We start from the raw sequence: 15,130 nt of genomic DNA, 5'->3' as shown, positions 1-15,130 counted from the left end.
GTCCCAGGAACTTTCGTCCGACAGGAGCTGAGCTGCGTCCAGACTCTTCCTTATGTTGCTAGAAAATTCTCGAAATTTCTGCGCGGGTATAAACTAGAATGGGTCCCAAGCGGAGTGTCGAGCTGAGCTGACAGAACGGTAGCGTTCTTCAACAGTATGTGTGCAGTTCAGGTTAGGCTTTCATACGTTTATTTACCCTTCCATAGATAGACTGCCTGCAAGCGGACCAGCGCATTTAAAGAGAGACCCGTCTACCTTGTGTGAATTTGATTGACAGTCAGCACAGGCTCAAGCAAGGGAACTTTAAACTATTTCTCGCAGCTTTTCGGAATAAACACACCGACAGCTAAATGGTCAACATGGGTAAAGACTACTATAATGTCCTGGGCATACAGAAAGGAGCGACGGAGGACGAGATCAAGAAGGCGTATCGTAAGCAGGCTTTGCGTTACCACCCGGATAAAAACAAGGCTCCTAAAGCCGAGGATAAGTTTAAAGAAATAGCTGAAGCTTATGACGTTCTGAGCGACCCAAAGAAAAAGGACATTTACGACAGATTCGGTGAAGAAGGTAGGTGTTCTATTTAATTACCAGACGCAACATGTTGTTATTGAAAGTGATGAATAAATACACTTTGTTTTTCCAAGTGCTTTAGTTAGGTAGGCTTATCGGAAACGATTTTCAAAGCTGCGATTATAAAGATGTAAAGCTGAATCATTGTCGCTGGATATTTTGATGAGTATTAATGCGAAAAGGCATTTCAAGATCTCTCTCAAGAACCTGCCTCTTTCCTCTGATCATCTACTCTTCTTCAGTGGTGCTGAAATCCTTGTTGTATTTCTAGTGTTCTAACGCATTGGGCCACAGAAGTTCCAAAAACAAACGCTATATGCTTATAACAAACCAAGCAACACCTCATAAGCCGACCCTCCTTGGCCTGTGTGAGCAACAGCTTATAAGCCTACCTTTCTTAGCCCATGTGAGCTATATTTTATAACTAGAAAGGGCAAGACACAGCAGGCTTATTGTATCTATCAGTTTTTTTCCCCCTTCTCCATTCGTATGATTGTGCTGCAAGGGATTCGCGAGTTCCAACAAGAATCCCTTGCAGCACAATCATAAGATTGGAGAAGGAAAAAAACGGATAGATACAATAACACTGCTGATTGGCTGCATGCCAAGAGCGGAGCGGAGCGGTGAGGGAGAGGTGCACGCCCACTACTGGAAGATTCGGGCGCTGACGTCACAGCGGGGCGGATAGTTTGACTTTGACAGTTTGGCACGAGCCTGTCAGCCAGCTTCTCAAACGACAGATGGTGTGGTTGTGTATTCCTAGTACCTACAGGAGACCGAGGTTACAACGGTGCTGCTGTGTTCTTATCAGTTGTCTTTAAGGACCAGGCTAGATAACTCAACGGTCAAGCTGCATTATTCCGTGTATAGCAACAGACACTGTAGACCACAGGAGGTTGGTGGCACCTTAATTGGGGAGGACGGGCTCATGGTAATGACTGTGGTGGAATGGTATCAAATCCATCAGACACATTGTTTCCAGGTGTCTGATGCCGTTCCATTTGGTCTGTTCTGGCCATTATTATGAGCCGTCCTCCCCTCAGCAGCCTCTCATCTAGCCCTCCACACAGAGCGTTCCTCCCATCTAGCCCTCCACACAGAGCGTTCCTCCCATCTAGCCCTCCACACAGAGCGTTCCTCCCATCTAGCCCTCCACACAGAGCGTTCCTCCCATCTAGCCCTCCACACAGAGCGTTCCTCCCATCTAGCCCTCCACACAGAGCGTTCCTCCCATCTAGCCCTCCACACAGAGCGTTCCTCCCATCTAGCCCTCCACAAGGAGCGTTCCTCCCATCTAGCCCTCCACACAGAGCGTTCCTCCCATCTAGCCCTCCACACAGAGCGTTCCTCCCATCTAGCCCTCCACACAGACGCATCGTTCCTCCCATCTAGCCCTCCACACAGAGCGTTCCTCCCATCTAGCCCTCCACACAGACGCGTTGTTCCTCCCATCTAGCCCTCCACACAGACGCGTTGTTCCTCCCATCTAGCCCTCCACACAGAGCGTTCCTCCCATCTAGCCCTCCACACAGACGCATCGTTCCTCCCATCTAGCCCTCCACACAGAGCGTTCCTCCCATCTAGCCCTCCACACAGACGCATCGTTCCTCCCATCTAGCCCTCCACACAGAGCGTTCCTCCCATCTAGCCCTCCACACAGACGCGTCGTTCCTCTCATCTAGCCCTCCACAGAGCGTTCCTCCCATCTAGCCCTCCACACAGACGCGTTGTTCCTCCCATCTAGCCCTCCACACAGACGCGTTGTTCCTCCCATCTAGCCCTCCACACAGACGCGTTGTTCCCCCCATCTAGCCCTCCACACAGACGCGTTGTTCCTCCCATCTAGCCCTCCACACAGACGCGTTGTTCCTCCCATCTAGCCCTCCACACAGACGCATTGTTCCTCCCATCTAGCCCTCCACACAGACGCATTGTTCCTCCCATCTAGCCCTCCACACAGACGCATTGTTCCTCCCATCTAGCCCTCCACACAGAGCGTTCCTCCCATCTAGCCCTCCACACAGACGCGTTGTTCCTCCCATCTAGCCCTCCACACAGACGCGTTGTTCCTCCCATCTAGCCCTCCACACAGAGCGTTCCTCCCATCTAGCCCTCCACACAGAGCGTTCCTCCCATCTAGCCCTCCACACAGAGCGTTCCTCCCATCTAGCCCTCCACACAGAGCGTTCCTCCCATCTAGCCCTCCACACAGAGCGTTCCTCCCATCTAGCCCTCCACACAGACGCGTTGTTCCTCCCATCTAGCCCTCCACACAGACGCGTTCCTCCCATCTAGCCCTCCACACAGACGCGTTGTTCCTCCCATCTAGCCCTCCACACAGACGCGTTGTTCCTCCCATCTAGCCCTCCACACAGACGCGTTGTTCCTCCCATCTAGCCCTCCACACAGACGCATTGTTCCTCCCATCTAGCCCTCCACACAGACGCGTTGTTCCTCCCATCTAGCCCTCCACACAGAGCGTTCCTCCCATCTAGCCCTCCACACAGACGCGTTGTTCCTCCCATCTAGCCCTCCACACAGACGCGTTGTTCCTCCCATCTAGCCCTCCACACAGACGCGTTGATCCTCCCATCTAGCCCTCCACACAGAAGCGTTGATCCTCCCATCTAGCCCTCCACACAGACGCGTTGTTCCTCCCATCTAGCCCTCCACACAGACGCGTTGTTCCTCCCATCTAGCCCTCCACACAGACGCGTTGTTCCTCCCATCTAGCCCTCCACACAGAGCGTTCCTCCCATCTAGCCCTCCACACAGAGCGTTCCTCCCATCTAGCCCTCCACACAGACGCATTGTTCCTCCCATCTAGCCCTCCACACAGACGCGTTGTTCCTCCCATCTAGCCCTCCACACAGACGCGTTGTTCCTCCCATCTAGCCCTCCACACAGAGCGTTCCTCCCATCTAGCCCTCCACACAGACGCGTTGTTCCTCCCATCTAGCCCTCCACACAGACGCGTTGTTCCTCCCATCTAGCCCTCCACACAGAGCGTTCCTCCCATCTAGCCCTCCACACAGACGCATTGTTCCTCCCATCTAGCCCTCCACACAGACGCGTTGTTCCTCCCATCTAGCCCTCCACACAGAGCGTTCCTCCCATCTAGCCCTCCACACAGACGCATTGTTCCTCCCATCTAGCCCTCCACACAGAGCGTTCCTCCCATCTAGCCCTCCACACAGAGCGTTGTTCCTCCCATCTAGCCCTCCACACAGACGCATTGTTCCTCCCATCTAGCCCTCCACACAGACGCGTCGTTCCTCCCATCTAGCCCTCCACACAGACGCGTCGTTCCCCCCATCTAGCCCTCCACACAGACGCGTCGTTCCTCCCATCTAGCCCTCCACACAGACGCGTCGTTCCTCCCATCTAGCCCTCCACACAGAGCGTTCCTCCCATCTAGCCCTCCACACAGAGCGTTCCTCCCATCTAGCCCTCCACACAGACGCGTTGTTCCTCCCATCTAGCCCTCCACACAGACGCGTTGTTCCTCCCATCTAGCCCTCCACACAGACGCGTTGTTCCTCCCATCTAGCCCTCCACACAGAGCGTTCCTCCCATCTAGCCCTCCACACAGACGCATTGTTCCTCCCATCTAGCCCTCCACACAGAGCGTTCCTCCCATCTAGCCCTCCACACAGAGCGTTCCTCCCATCTAGCCCTCCACACAGAGCGTTCCTCCCATCTAGCCCTCCACACAGACGCGTTGTTCCTCCCATCTAGCCCTCCACACAGACGCGTTGTTCCTCCCATCTAGCCCTCCACACAGAGCGTTCCTCCCATCTAGCCCTCCACACAGACGCATTGTTCCTCCCATCTAGCCCTCCACACAGAGCGTTCCTCCCATCTAGCCCTCCACACAGAGCGTTCCTCCCATCTAGCCCTCCACACAGAGCGTTCCTCCCATCTAGCCCTCCACACAGACGCGTCGTTCCTCCCATCTAGCCCTCCACACAGAGCGTTCCTCTCATCTAGCCCTCCACACAGACGCGTCGTTCCTCCCATCTAGCCCTCCACACAGACGCGTCGTTCCTCCCATCTAGCCCTCCACACAGACGCGTCGTTCCTCCCATCTAGCCCTCCACACAGACGCATTGTTCCTCCCATCTAGCCCTCCACACAGAGCGTTCCTCCCATATAGCCCTCCACACAGACGCATTGTTCCTCCCATCTAGCCCTCCACACAGACGCGTCGTTCCTCCCATCTAGCCCTCCACACAGACACGTTGTTTCCACGCCCATGGGTGACACTGCACATAGAAAATGTTTACACAACTTCTATTGAAAGAAGTCTGGACCAGAGACACAAATGTTTAACTCTCTCTCTCTCCCCTCCCGCTTTCTCTCCCCCCTCCCTTCCTCCCTCTCCTCTCCAGGGTTGAAGGGAGGAGGCCCCCCAGGAGGAGGGGGTGTTCCCGGGGGCCCTAGTTTCAGCTACTCCTTCCAGGGTGACCCCCACGCCATCTTCGCCGAGTTCTTCGGGGGCCGGAGCCCCTTCGACCAGTTCTTCCCCCGAAACGGCGGGGGCCCAGACGGGGACAACATGGACACTGACGATCCCTTCGCCCGTTTCGGGATGGGGGGGTTCCCCCGTTCCTTCAGCACAGGGATGGGGGGAGGGGGGATGGGGGGGCAGATGGTTGAGAAGCACCAGGACCCACCCGTGCTCCACGACCTCAGGGTGACCTTAGAGGAGGTTGGTTGGTTGACTTATTTTATTTGACAATTCAAAGTATCCATATACACACAGCACATCATACAAGGTAAAAGTTGTGTAGGAAAACACCATGAAGTCCATGCCTCATTTCCATCGTGGTCCTTTTTCCAGGTGCTCTCAGGCTGCACGAAGAGAATGAAGATCTCCCACAAGCGGCTGAACGCAGACAGACGGACCATCCGGACGGAGGACAAGATCCTGGAGGTGGAGATAAAGAAGGGATGGAAGGAGGGGACGAAGGTCACCTTCCCTAAAGAGGGCGACGAGACGCCGACTAACATCCCGGCGGACGTGGTGTTCGTGGTCAAGGATAAGCCACACCCGGTGTTCCGGCGAGACGGCTCTGACATCGTTTACCCCGCCAAGGTCTCCCTCAGAGAGGTAAGGCAGAGCGATCTGAACTTTAACTAAACTAAATATACTTTGTTTTTATACGTTGCTCTCCAAGTGCTCGCTAAAACAAATTGATAGTACTTAGAATGACAATAATTCTTGAACCTACAGACAACTGATGGTATGTAGACTAGAGTTATGAAGTGTAACATCTCTCATCCCACTATTCTCTCTCTCCATCTCTCTCTCCCCCCCTCCTTCAGGCGCTGTGCGGCTGCACGGTCATCGCCCCCACGTTGGACGGCAGGACAGTAACCGTGACGATAGGGGACGTGGTGCGTCCGGGGATGAAACGCCGCATCACGGGGGAGGGGCTTCCTCTGCCCAAGCGGCCCGATCGCCGCGGTGACCTGCTGGTGGAGTACGAGGTGGCGTTTCCGGAGAGACTGAGTCAGAGTGCCAAGGAGACCATCGCACAGGTGCTTCCACCCTAGTCCTGATCGCTATGAACTATGAACTTGTTAAGGACAAACCGGACGGAGCCGACGAACAGTGAAAAGCAACAGGTGGCTGTCCTCCCTATCGGAAATTGTCACTTTGGACCTCGTGAGTCCACTTCAGAACCACTAGTGAGCTGAGGAAACTGTCACTTTGGACCTCGTGAGTCCACTTCAGAACCACTAGTGAGCTGAGGAAACTGCCACTTTGGACCTCGTGAGTCCACTTCAGAACCACTAGTGAGCTGAGGAAAAACCTGCAACTCATATTCAAAAAGCATCTTAGAGTAGGCATACTGATCTAGGATCAGTGTAGCCTTTTAGATAATAATGCATGTGACTACATGGACAGGGGGGCACCTGATCCCAGATCAGCACTCCTGCACTGTAGAACCAGAGAACATCATATACATGTTGTTTAGCTTGAGCCTCTCTTTATCTCTACCTCCCCACTGGTGAATGTTTCCATGTGCAAACTACAGCCATTGGCTTGTTAGCAGTGGTTTCCAAACCTCTCCTCTGGGACCCTCAGACATTTAACACCACGTTGTTGTAGCCCTGAACTATCTCACCTGATTCACCTAGTAGAGGACTTGATGCTTGGTTGATATGAGAGATGTGAGAATGAATGGATTCTATTAGACTCCCTCTCCAAGACATTTACTGCCAGAGAGACTGGAGTAAGAGATCACCTGATTCAACTAGTCAAGGGCTTGATGATTGGTTGACTAGTGTAATCAGATGTTCTGGCTCTTGAGTAGATGAAATCCATTCGTCTGTGGGTCCCCAGGAGAGGTCTGAGAACTCCTGTTTTGGGGGATTAGATTGTATGTCTTGGGGGCATTTCTCTTCATGTACCGATTCCAGGGGTTTAGGTATCATGGGTGGTTTTCATGGTTCTGGATTCTGATCAAATCAATAGAAAGTTTTGCCACTGATCACTGATCAATACCCATAGTCTGATAATACCCATAGTCATTGGTTTAGAAGAGAAACAATGCTATTTGAATGTGTAGAAATATTATCTATAGAACGGACCTTCCCATTCAAGTCAATACTGATTCTATTTCTATGCTTGAAAGGTCTTTACTTTTCCAGGATGCCTACAATAACGGTGGAGGGAAGTGTGAGTGAGAGGTGTGTGTTTCAGCTAGTGTGTATGAGTTAGCTGACTAGGTGAACTTTTTGTACAGAAATGGTTGGAATGTGTGACTTGCTGTAGGATCTGGGCTTTGTATGGTGCAACTGTTGATTTGTGTACTATCATGAGCTAGGATGTTAGCCTATATCTCCCATGGTTACTGTGCTTTCATGTTATACCCATAGCACTCCTCTTTACTGAATATTATACACAACATGTATTGTTGCTACCTGTTGTTGATGCAGCAAGTGAGAACTGTCCAGAAACTGATATAAAGCTGTTTATCGAGCAAAGAATATCAACTTTTGCTTTGTAATGATCTATGCATTTTAAATGAAAGATCCCTCACCTCAATATAGAGGCCATTATTTCTCCTTCACAACAGGAACTAGTTTTATATTTAAATCATGTAATTTAGATTTAAGGAATACCTTTAAGAAAACGTTAACCTTGGACAGAATCTTCTACAACTGCAACCAGACTTTGAATTTCTTAGTTTACTAAACATTTCCCACGTATGTATTATATTTCTGAACAGTTTTCTATACACAGAATGTATTTTCTACATAACTTTCATAAGAAAATAAAGTTTTCTTCTAGATAAACGGATCCTTGTTTCTCTTTCTGGAAAGATGTGATGAACGTGTTATAACAGTGTGATCTGGTATGAAGACGTCTCTTGGCTTGAGACGCGCTGGGGCCTCTTCTCAGCCTGTGTCTCTGTATGCTGATGACTCAACACTATACACGTCAGCTGCCACAGCCAGTGGTGTTATAACAGTGTGATCTGATGACTCAACACTATACACGTCAGCTACCACAGCCAGTGAAATCACTGCAGCGCTTTACTAAGAGCTGCAGTCAGTTTCAGAATGGGCGGCAAGAAATAAGTCCTAAATGATTTAGAAAACTAATAGCGTTGTATTTGGCACAAATCATTCACTAAACCCTAAATTGAGCAAGTTGAGGAGACTAAACTGCTTGTAGTAACCCTGTATTGTAAACTGTCATGGTCAAAACATATTGTTTTGTCCAGTCGTGTGGTCAGGCGCCACAAAGAAAGTCTTAGGCAAATTAGAATTGTCCCAGAATAAAGCAGCATGGCTGGCTCTTAAATGTACACAGAGAGCTAACATTAATACTATGCATGTCAATCTCTCCTGGCCCAAAGTGGAGGAGAGATTGACTTCATCAATACTTGTATTTGTGAAAAGTATTGACATGTTGAATGCAGCGAGCTGCCTGTTTAAACTACTCGCACACAGCTCAGACACCCATGCATACCCCACAAGACATGCCACCAGAGGTCCAGAACAGACTATGGGAGGCGCACAGTACTACATAGAGCCATGGCTACATGGAACTCAATTCCACATCAAGTAACTGATGCAAGCAGTAAAATCAGATTTAAAAACCAGGCAGAACTACACCTTATGGAACAGCAGGGAATGTGAAGAGACACACACATGCAGACAAACACATGATAACATACGCACTCCACACACACGTACAGTACACATGTATATTGTGTTGTAGAGTAGTGGCCTGAGGGAGCACACTGTGTTGTAGATATGTCATGTTTTTAGATTTGCATATTACTGCCTTAATGTTGCTGGACCCCAGGAAGTGTAGCTGCTGCCTTGGCTGGAACTAATGGGGATCCATAATAAACCCCAGGAAGAGTAGCTGCTGCCTTGGCTGGAACTAATGGGGATCCATAATAAACCCCAGGAAGTGTAGCTGCTGCCTTGGCTGGAACTAATTAGGATCCATAATAAATCCCAGGAAGAGTAGCTGCTGCCTTGGCAGGAACTAATGGGGATCCATAATAACCCCCAGGAAGAGTAGCTGCTGCCTTGGCAGGAACTAACGGGGATCCATAATAACCCCCAGGAAGAGTAGCTGCTGCCTTGGCAGGAACTAACGAGGATCCATAATAACCCCCAGGAAGAGTAGCTGCTGCCTTGGCAGGAACTAATGGGGATCCATAATAAACCCCAAGAAGAGTAGCTGCTGCCTTGGCTGGAACTAATTAGGATCCATAATAAATCCCAGGAAGAGTAGCTGCTGCCTTGGCAGGAACTAATGGGGATCCATAATAACCCCCAGGAAGAGTAGCTGCTGCCTTGGCAGGAACTAACGGGGATCCATAATAAACCCCAGGAAGAGTAGCTGCTGCCTTGGCAGGAACTAATGGGGATCCATAATAAACCCCAAGAAGAGTAGCTGCTGCCTTGGCTGGAACTAATTAGGATCCATAATAAATCCCAGGAAGAGTAGCTGCTGCCTTGGCAGGAACTAATGGGGATCCATAATAACCCCCAGGAAGAGTAGCTGCTGCCTTGGCAGGAACTAACGGGGATCCATAATAACCCCCAGGAAGAGTAGCTGCTGCCTTGGCAGGAACTAACGAGGATCCATAATAACCCCCAGGAAGAGTAGCTGCTGCCTTGGCCGGAACTAACGAGGATCCATAATAACCCCCAGGAAGAGTAGCTGCTGCCTTGGCTGGAACTAATGAGGATCCATAATAAACCCCAGGAAGAGTAGCTGCTGCCTCGGCTGGAACTAATGAGGATCCATAATAAACCCCAGGAAGAGTAGCTGCTGCCTTGGCAGGAACTAACGAGGATCCATAATAAACCCCAGGAAGAGTAGATTCTGCCTTGGCAGGAACTAACGAGGATCCATAATAAACCCCAGGAAGAGTAGCTGCTGCCTCGGCTGGAACTAATGAGGATCCATAATAAACCCCAGGAAGAGTAGCTGCTGCCTTGGCAGGAACTAACGAGGATCCATAATAAACCCCAGGAAGAGTAGATTCTGCCTTGGCAGGAACTAACGAGGATCCATAATAAACCCCAGGAAGAGTAGCTGCTGCCTTAGCAGGAACTAATGGGGATCCATAATAAACACTAATACAAATACATGTTGTTCAACTCTGGGACATTGACAAGTGTGTGTGTGTGTGTGTGTGTGTGCGTCTGCGTGCGTGCGTGTGTGTGTGTCGTTTCCCCTCACCTTTGTGTAACCCACTGTTGTGGCAACCCTGAAGGAGGAAATGGAGAAGAGGTCTCACTTTAACTTGCTGTCCTACAACAGGTGAGACTGGTGAGGAGGGTGGCGATGATGATGATGATGATGATAGTGATACAGATTATGATATTCCGGCTACTTAACTAAACAAGTGACAGCTGATCTTTGCTATAATGTCTAATCAAAAGATCAGCTGTGACTATTAAGCCACTAGGAGGCAGTTTTCAGCACAGAAACAGCATTGCTGCCCCAAAAAGGCAGGCTTCATCCCAAATGGCATCATATTCCCTATATAGTGCACTACATTAAACCAGAGTCGTATTCCCTACATAGTGCACTACATTAGACCAGAGTCGTATTCCCTATATAGTGCACTACGTTAGACCAGAGTCATATTCCCTATATAGTGCACTATGTTAGACCAGAGCCCTATTCCCTATATAGTGCACTACATTAAACCAGAGTCGTATTCCCTATATATAGTGCACTACTTTAGACCAGAGTCGTATTCCCTATATAGTTCACTACTTTAGACCAGAGTCGTATTCCCTATATAGTTCACTACTTTAGACCAGAGTCATATTCCCTATATAGTGCACTACGTTAGACCAGAGTCATATTCCCTATATAGTGCACTACTTTAGACCAGGACCCTATTCCCTATATAGTGCACTAATTTAGACCAGAACACTATTCCCTTTATAGTGTACTACTTTAGACCAGAACCCTATTCCCTATATAGTGCACTACTTTAGACCAGAACCCTATTCCCTATATAGTGCACTACTTTAGACCAGGGCCCTATTCCCTATATAGTGCACTACTTTAGACCAGAGCCCTATTTCCTATATAGTGCACTACTTTAGACCAGGGCCCTATTCCCTATATAGTGCACTACTTTAGACCAGAGCCCTATTCCCTATATAGTGCACTACTTTAGACCAGAGCCCTATTCCCTATATAGTGCACTACTTTTGACCAGAGACCTATTCCCTATCTAGTGCACTACTTTAGACCAGGGCCCATACAGTATGGAAGGAATAGGGTGCCATTTAATAAGGCAAAGCCTCTGCTAATGACCATCAGACCCGTGATGCTGTCAGCAGACTGGGTCATGTCAACCAAACTGATAAAAACACTGTGTACCACTTCTCACCAATATCATCCAACAACAAACACAGACACTGGTGCCCTGAAAAATACTGGCTTCCTTTCTAAATTAGCTCATGACTGTGTGTGTGTGTGTGTCTGTTTGTGCGCATGTGTGTGTGACAACAGATGAGGCAGAAAATAACGAGAGAGAGAAAGAGACCAAATCACACAACATTTTATTTCTGGGTTAAACGAGATTGCTATTGTGGATAACAGTAGGTGTACTTTATAGTTTACAGTTGGTGTATTTTTGTGGTTAAAGTTGGTGTATTTTTGGAGTTCAAGTGATCTGATTATTTGTAGTATTGCAGGAAGTGTGCTGTGGTGTGAGTCTTGGAGTAGATTCCATGGGAGTCAGAACAATGATCCTCCATGATGTCACCTGCTGCGTCCTCCCAGGTGAGTTCTGTTTTCAGCTAGTCAGACTGGACTAATCAATTACTAACCAATCACCAGGGTTGGAAAGAGTACTGAACAATTACCGATGTAAAAAAACTACTCAAGTAAAAGTAAAAGTAGCTCATTTAAAAAGTACTCGGAGTAAAAGTAATTGATTTACTTAAAAAAAACATTGACCTTGATAATTTTGCTAAGGTTACATGTATGTTGTTACACATGACCTTGTCCATGCATCAACTTAGAAAAGGAAGAGAGGAAATGAATGTACAGTAGGAACTACGTTGATTTATTTTCTGAGTTGTAACAAGGCACATCTGTGTGTAAAAAAAAAAAAAGGATTTGTCAAAAATATACTATTAACATTTGACTTTTTTTTTTACATTCAAAGAAATTAAAACACATTGAATCATTAACAAGGTCATTTTGACCAGGTCTCTCTTGAAAAAATTGATTTTATCTCAATGAGAAAAACCTGAATAAATAAAGGTTAAATATATATATTTTTTTAAATAAACAAGCAATAGAAAAAGAGTCCTAAACAATGAAGCTGCCAGACTTCAATCTACTTCAGACTCCAGAAACAAACAGAATCTACTTCAGACTCCAGAAACAAACAGAATCTACTTCAGACTCCAGAAACAAACCGAATCTACTTCAGTCTCCAGAAACAAACAGAATCTACTTCAGACTCCAGAAACAAACAGAATCTACTTCAGACTCCAGAAACAAACAGAATCTACTTCAGACTCCAGAAACAAACAGAATCTACTTCAGACTCCAGAAACAAACAGAATCTACTTCAGACTCCAGAAACAAACAGAATCTACTTCAGACTCCAGAAACAAACAGAATCTACTTCAGACTCCAGAAACAAACAGAATCTACTTCAGACTCCAGAAACAAACAGAATCTACTTCAGACTCCAGAAACAAACAGAATCTACTTCAGACTTCAGAAACAAACAGAATCTACTTCAGACTTCAGAAACAAACAGAATCTACTTCAGACTCCAGAAACAAACAGATCTACTTCAGACTCCAGAAACTAACAGATCTAATTATTTCACCCATTCAATCCCTCATTCATCCCTCTGTTACTTCTTGCATGTCCATGGGTCCGGCTGACATTCACCCAATCACCCATTCACAAGGTTTCACTCACTCACTCACTCACTCTCTCACTCACTCACTCACTCACTCACTCACTCACTCACTCACTCACTCACTCACTCACTCACTCACTCACTCACTCACTCACTCACTCACTCACTCACTCACTCACTCACTCACTCACTCACTCACTCACTCACTCACTTATTTACTTCATCACTCACAAACTCCCTCTTTCACTCAGTATCCTACTAAAGTAGCAGTACTGTTACTTTAATGATATTTTACTCAAGTAGTAGTACACTTACTGACTGAAAAATGCAAATGATGCAGGACTCTAGCAAAGTTATGTTCCACACTGCATGTTTGATTCAATGTACAGTCTGTCTCTGACTCTAACACTGAGTATCTACTGTTTTCTGCCTCTGTCTTATAGCTGTCTTAATTAAACACACTGCATGTTTGATTCAATGTACAGTCTGTATCTGACTCTAAACACTGAGTATCTACTGTTTTCTGCCTCTGTCTTATAGCTGTCTTAATTAAACACACTGCATGTTTGATTCAATGTACAGTCTGTATCTGACTCTAAACACTGAGTATCTACTGTTTTCTGCCTCTGTCTTATAGCTGTCTTAATTAAACACACTGCATGTTTGATTCAATGTACAGTCTGTATCTGACTCTAAACACTGAGTATCTACTGTTTTCTGCCTCTGTCTTATAGCTGTCTTAATTAAACACACTGCATGTTTGATTCAATGTACAGTCTGTCTCTGACTCTAAACACTGAGTATCTACTGTTTTCTGCCTCTGTCTTATAGCTGTGTTGTCTGACATGTAGCTCTGCCTCTGTCTAATAGCTGTCTAACATGTAGCTCTGCCTCTGTCTTATAGCTGTGTTGTCTGACATGTAGCTCTGCCTCTGTCTAATAGCTGTCTAACATGTAGCTCTGCCTCTGTCTTATAGCTGTGTTGTGGGACATGTAGCTCTACCTCTGTCTTATAGCTGTGTTGTCTGACATGTAGCTCTGCCTCTGTCTAATAGCTGTCTAACATGTAGCTCTGCCTCTGTCTTATAGCTGTGTTGTGGGACATGTAGCTCTACCTCTGTCTTATAGCTGTGTTGTCTGACATGTAGCTCTACCTCTGTCTAATAGCTGTCTAACATGTAGCTCTGCCTCTGTCTTATAGCTGTGTTGTCTGACATGTAGCTCTGCCTCTGTCTAATAGCTGTGTAACATGTAGCTCTGCCTCTGTTTAATAGCTGTGTGACATGTAGCTCTACCTCTGTCTAATAGCTGTGTGACATGTATCTCAACCTCTGTCTAATAGCTGTGTAACATGTAGCTCTGCCTCTGTTTAATAGCTGTGTGACATGTAGCTCTACCTCTGTCTAATAGCTGTGTGACATGTAGCTCTGCCTCTGTCTAATAGCTGTGTAACATGTAGCTCTGCCTCTGTCTTATAGCTGTGTGACATGTAGCTCTGCCTCTGTCTAATAGCTGTGTAACATGTAGCTCTGCCTCTGTTTAATAGCTGTGTTGTCTGACATGTAGCTCTGCCTCTGTCTAATAGCTGTGTGACATGTAGCTCTGCCTCTGTCTAATAGCTGTGTGACATGTAGCTCTGCCTCTGTCTAATAGCTGTGTGACATGTAGCTCTGCCTCTGTCTAATAGCTTTGTGACATGTAGCTCTGCCTCTGTCTTATAGCTGTGTGACATGTAGCTCTACCTCTGTCTTATAGCTGTGTGACATGTAGCTCTACCTCTGTCTTATAGCTGTGTTGTCTGACATGTAGCTCTGCCTCTGTCTTATAGCTGTCTAACATGTAGCTCTACCTCTGTCTTATAGCTGTGTAACATGTAGCGCTGCCTCTGTCTAATAGCTGTGTGACATGTAGCTCTACCTCTATCTTATAGCTGTGTGACATGTAGCTCTACCTCTGTCTTATAGCTGTGTAACATGTAGCGCTGCCTCTGTCTTATAGCTGTGTGACATGTAGCTCTACCTCTGTCTAATAGCTGTGTAACATGTAGTGCTGCCTCTGTCTTATAGCTGTGTAACATGTAGCGCTGCCTCTGTCTTATAGCTGTGTGACATGTAGCTCTGCCTCTGTCTAATAGCTGTGTAACATGTAGCGCTGCCTCTGTCTTA

At 47.3% G+C, this 15,130-nt stretch overlaps 1 protein-coding gene across 1 annotated transcript; it reads left to right on the top strand.

The window, feature by feature from the left end:
* On the top strand, positions 1–7,881 carry LOC139568241 (dnaJ homolog subfamily B member 1-like). Its single transcript, XM_071389996.1, has 4 exons — positions 1–570; positions 4,965–5,284; positions 5,417–5,686; positions 5,902–7,881. Exons 1-4 carry the CDS (start codon positions 351–353, stop codon positions 6,130–6,132), a joined length of 1,041 nt encoding a protein of 346 aa, XP_071246097.1. The 5' UTR covers positions 1–350; the 3' UTR covers positions 6,133–7,881.
* The last annotated feature ends 7,249 nt before the right edge of the window (positions 7,882–15,130 follow it).

Source organism: Salvelinus alpinus, chromosome 2, assembly GCF_045679555.1.
Source record: "Salvelinus alpinus chromosome 2, SLU_Salpinus.1, whole genome shotgun sequence".
Classification (NCBI taxonomy): Eukaryota; Metazoa; Chordata; class Actinopteri; order Salmoniformes; family Salmonidae; genus Salvelinus; species Salvelinus alpinus.
This window is presented reverse-complemented; position numbering and strand designations above follow the sequence as displayed.

Coding starts and splice junctions, on each gene's coding strand:
- LOC139568241 (XM_071389996.1), top strand. CDS start 351: ATGGTCAACATGGGTAAAGACTACTATAATGTCCTGGGCATACAGAAA. Junction 5,285..5,416: donor TCAGGGTGACCTTAGAGGAG/GTTGGTTGGTTG, acceptor TCCTTTTTCCAG/GTGCTCTCAGGCTGCACGAA. Junction 5,687..5,901: donor CCAAGGTCTCCCTCAGAGAG/GTAAGGCAGAGC, acceptor CCCCTCCTTCAG/GCGCTGTGCGGCTGCACGGT.